This window comes from Sinocyclocheilus rhinocerous, unplaced genomic scaffold, assembly GCF_001515625.1.
Source record: "Sinocyclocheilus rhinocerous isolate Xijiao unplaced genomic scaffold, SAMN03320098_v1.1 scaffold42, whole genome shotgun sequence".
Lineage (NCBI taxonomy): Eukaryota > Metazoa > Chordata > Actinopteri > Cypriniformes > Cyprinidae > Sinocyclocheilus > Sinocyclocheilus rhinocerous.
This window is the reverse complement of record NW_015627390.1, coordinates 398,055-400,480: the sequence shown is the minus strand read 5'-3', so window position 1 is coordinate 400,480 and position 2,426 is coordinate 398,055. Positions and strand designations below refer to the sequence as shown.

At 36.6% G+C, this 2,426-nt stretch overlaps 1 protein-coding gene across 1 annotated transcript in view; it reads right to left on the bottom strand.

The window, feature by feature from the left end:
* The window catches only part of LOC107727856 (nuclear pore complex protein Nup155-like), a 31,633-nt gene extending 30,411 nt beyond the window's left edge, over positions 1 to 1,222 (bottom strand). Inside the window, 3 exon segments of the mRNA XM_016537881.1 lie at positions 66 to 203; positions 292 to 456; positions 1,098 to 1,222. Coding sequence (XP_016393367.1) covers positions 66 to 203; positions 292 to 433 — 280 coding nt within the window. The 5' untranslated portion in view covers positions 434 to 456; positions 1,098 to 1,222.
* Between the last annotated feature and the right edge of the window lie 1,204 nt (positions 1,223 to 2,426).

The window sequence follows — 2,426 nt, the reverse complement described above, 5'->3', positions numbered from 1 at the left end:
ATGGATTAATTCTACAAGACTCTTTCTGTGCAAGGTTTATTTTGTGCATCTGTATGGTAGGATACGACCGAACTGCTCGACGAGCTCCGGAGGCAGAGGAACCCTGCGGATGGCGCTGAGCTCAGGAAGACTCGGCACGCTGATCAGCCCCGGTCCCTGCAGAGGGTAATCCATGTCCGACACGCCCGAGAGCGAAGGCATATCTGTCAAACACCAGACACAAGCACATGAACGTGTTTTAAGCTCAATAAGCATGCCTCAACAACGGCCAGGACAGACAGTATCTCTTACTGTGTGACGGGATATTGAGGAGCTCGGACAGGTCTGGGAAACAACGATCCTCCTGCAGATGCCTGTCAATCAAGCGGCTGGAGTTTTCCAAAGCCTCCTGAAGAACTGCGGCTGGACTGCTGGAGCCCAGACTGGACGGCATGATCACTGGAGACTACAAACCACCTGGAGAGAGAAGAACATAAATCTATTATTATAATAATAATAAAAATGTAATATATACATATATTACACGTGTATATATATTTTTTAATTTTTAAATATTAATATTATTTTATTTTATTATACATTTCTATACACACACACACACACATATGTATATATACATATAAAAAAAATTATACTAATACCTTTATACTTCTACTAATACACATTAACACGCTTTCGGCACTTTAAGCTAAAAATAGAACACAAATGGAGGCACAAAAAAATATATGCATACTTTCTAAAAACTAAAGCAGGTGTTCAGAGTAAATAATAACTAACGTTAACGTGTCGTGAAAGTAACGTTACTTGAGTCACGTCTTGAATAGCATTATGAAATATGAATTTCTTTATACAGCCAACTAACTCACCTGTGACTGTAATGACCACATCCAGTTATAACACAAACAATGAGCTTTAATTTACCCGTTTTGAAAATAAACATGCTGTGATGTTAAATCAAATTTAAATGAATCAGAGATGTTGAGTACGTTAGCTTTAGCCACACAGCTAATTCAAAACACAGAGCACCCCAAACACATTAGATATTCCCTAAAGAGCTTTACTTGAGCTCTGATTGAACAGCGATTCAATAAACTCACCTCTGACTGAAAATTATATTCATAAAATATCAGCTGAAAGTGAAAGAGGAAAGCGAGTTTGTGAACTTCAGTGACTCCCGCCAAGCGCGTGTGACTGCGGCGGTGAGCGTGAAGCGCACCGGAAACACGCGCACATTTCAAAATAAAAGTCACTAGATTCTCCTGCCTCTGTTGTAGAGCTCGACTGAAATGAGTTTGACTATAAAAATAAATTATAAATTCAGCTAGTCTGTAGTCTAATCCCACATTCAGACTGTCTGCTGTGGGTTGTAACCTTGTAGGGACTCTCCATAAGGCGTAATGGTTTTTATACTGTATAAACTGTATTTTCTATCGCCCTACACCTAAACCTACCCCTTACAGAAAACTTTCTGCATTTTTAATTTCTCAAAAAAAACTCATTCTGTATGATTTATAAGCTTGTTTACCCATGGGGACCTCAAATTAAACACACAAACACACACACAGATTTAATTGATTTCTTTCTCAAATTGAATTGACTGCTCTAAAATATGAGACACCAATGTTTTAGAAGTTTAGGACACATAATAGAACACGTTTATTCGATAACTGTTTTATTTTCTATTTGGGTTTATGTATTTATTTTTTAAGATTGACTATATTTCCAAGGCATTGTTAGTCATAGCTGTGCGAAGATTTGATTTCAAAAACAGTAACATAGCTATTAAACTCTATCTTATGATTTTAAATCAGTATTTAACCATTTCAAAGTAAAAAGAGGTGCTAAAGTCTGATTTTTGTAGTGGCTGTGCTTTACAGTTTTTTACGATTGCTTAAGCACAATTTTGAAAACAGGGCCCGGTTTGTCAAAACACTACACACAATTAACACAACCCTACACCAAAGTAGCACAACACTTCAGATCATTTGCAAAATGGAACACTTTTGTCAAAACTATACACAACTTTATAAAAACAATATTTTGTTACCATACGAAACACACACATTTCATATGACTTTAATCTTTTTGAACCAGTTACACACCGCTGTTGCTAACTTAAAACACTTTTAGCAAGTCTAATTCTCAGAGATTAGAGTACTGTAAATGAAGTACACAGAGAAAGTGCAACTATACAATAGTTCACCAAACACTACACAAGACCAATGCTGCAGACTGACAAAAATATCATTGATTTCTCTCCATATACCCAAATCAGTCAACATGGAGAATCACAACAAAACATGTCCCAGTTGTCATGCTACTACAGTAGTGTGCATAACACTGTTAGCTCAGCAAACAGACAAACGTAAAATACTGTATCCAGTACAGGTTACAATTACAGTAAATAACAACAACAAACAAAAAAT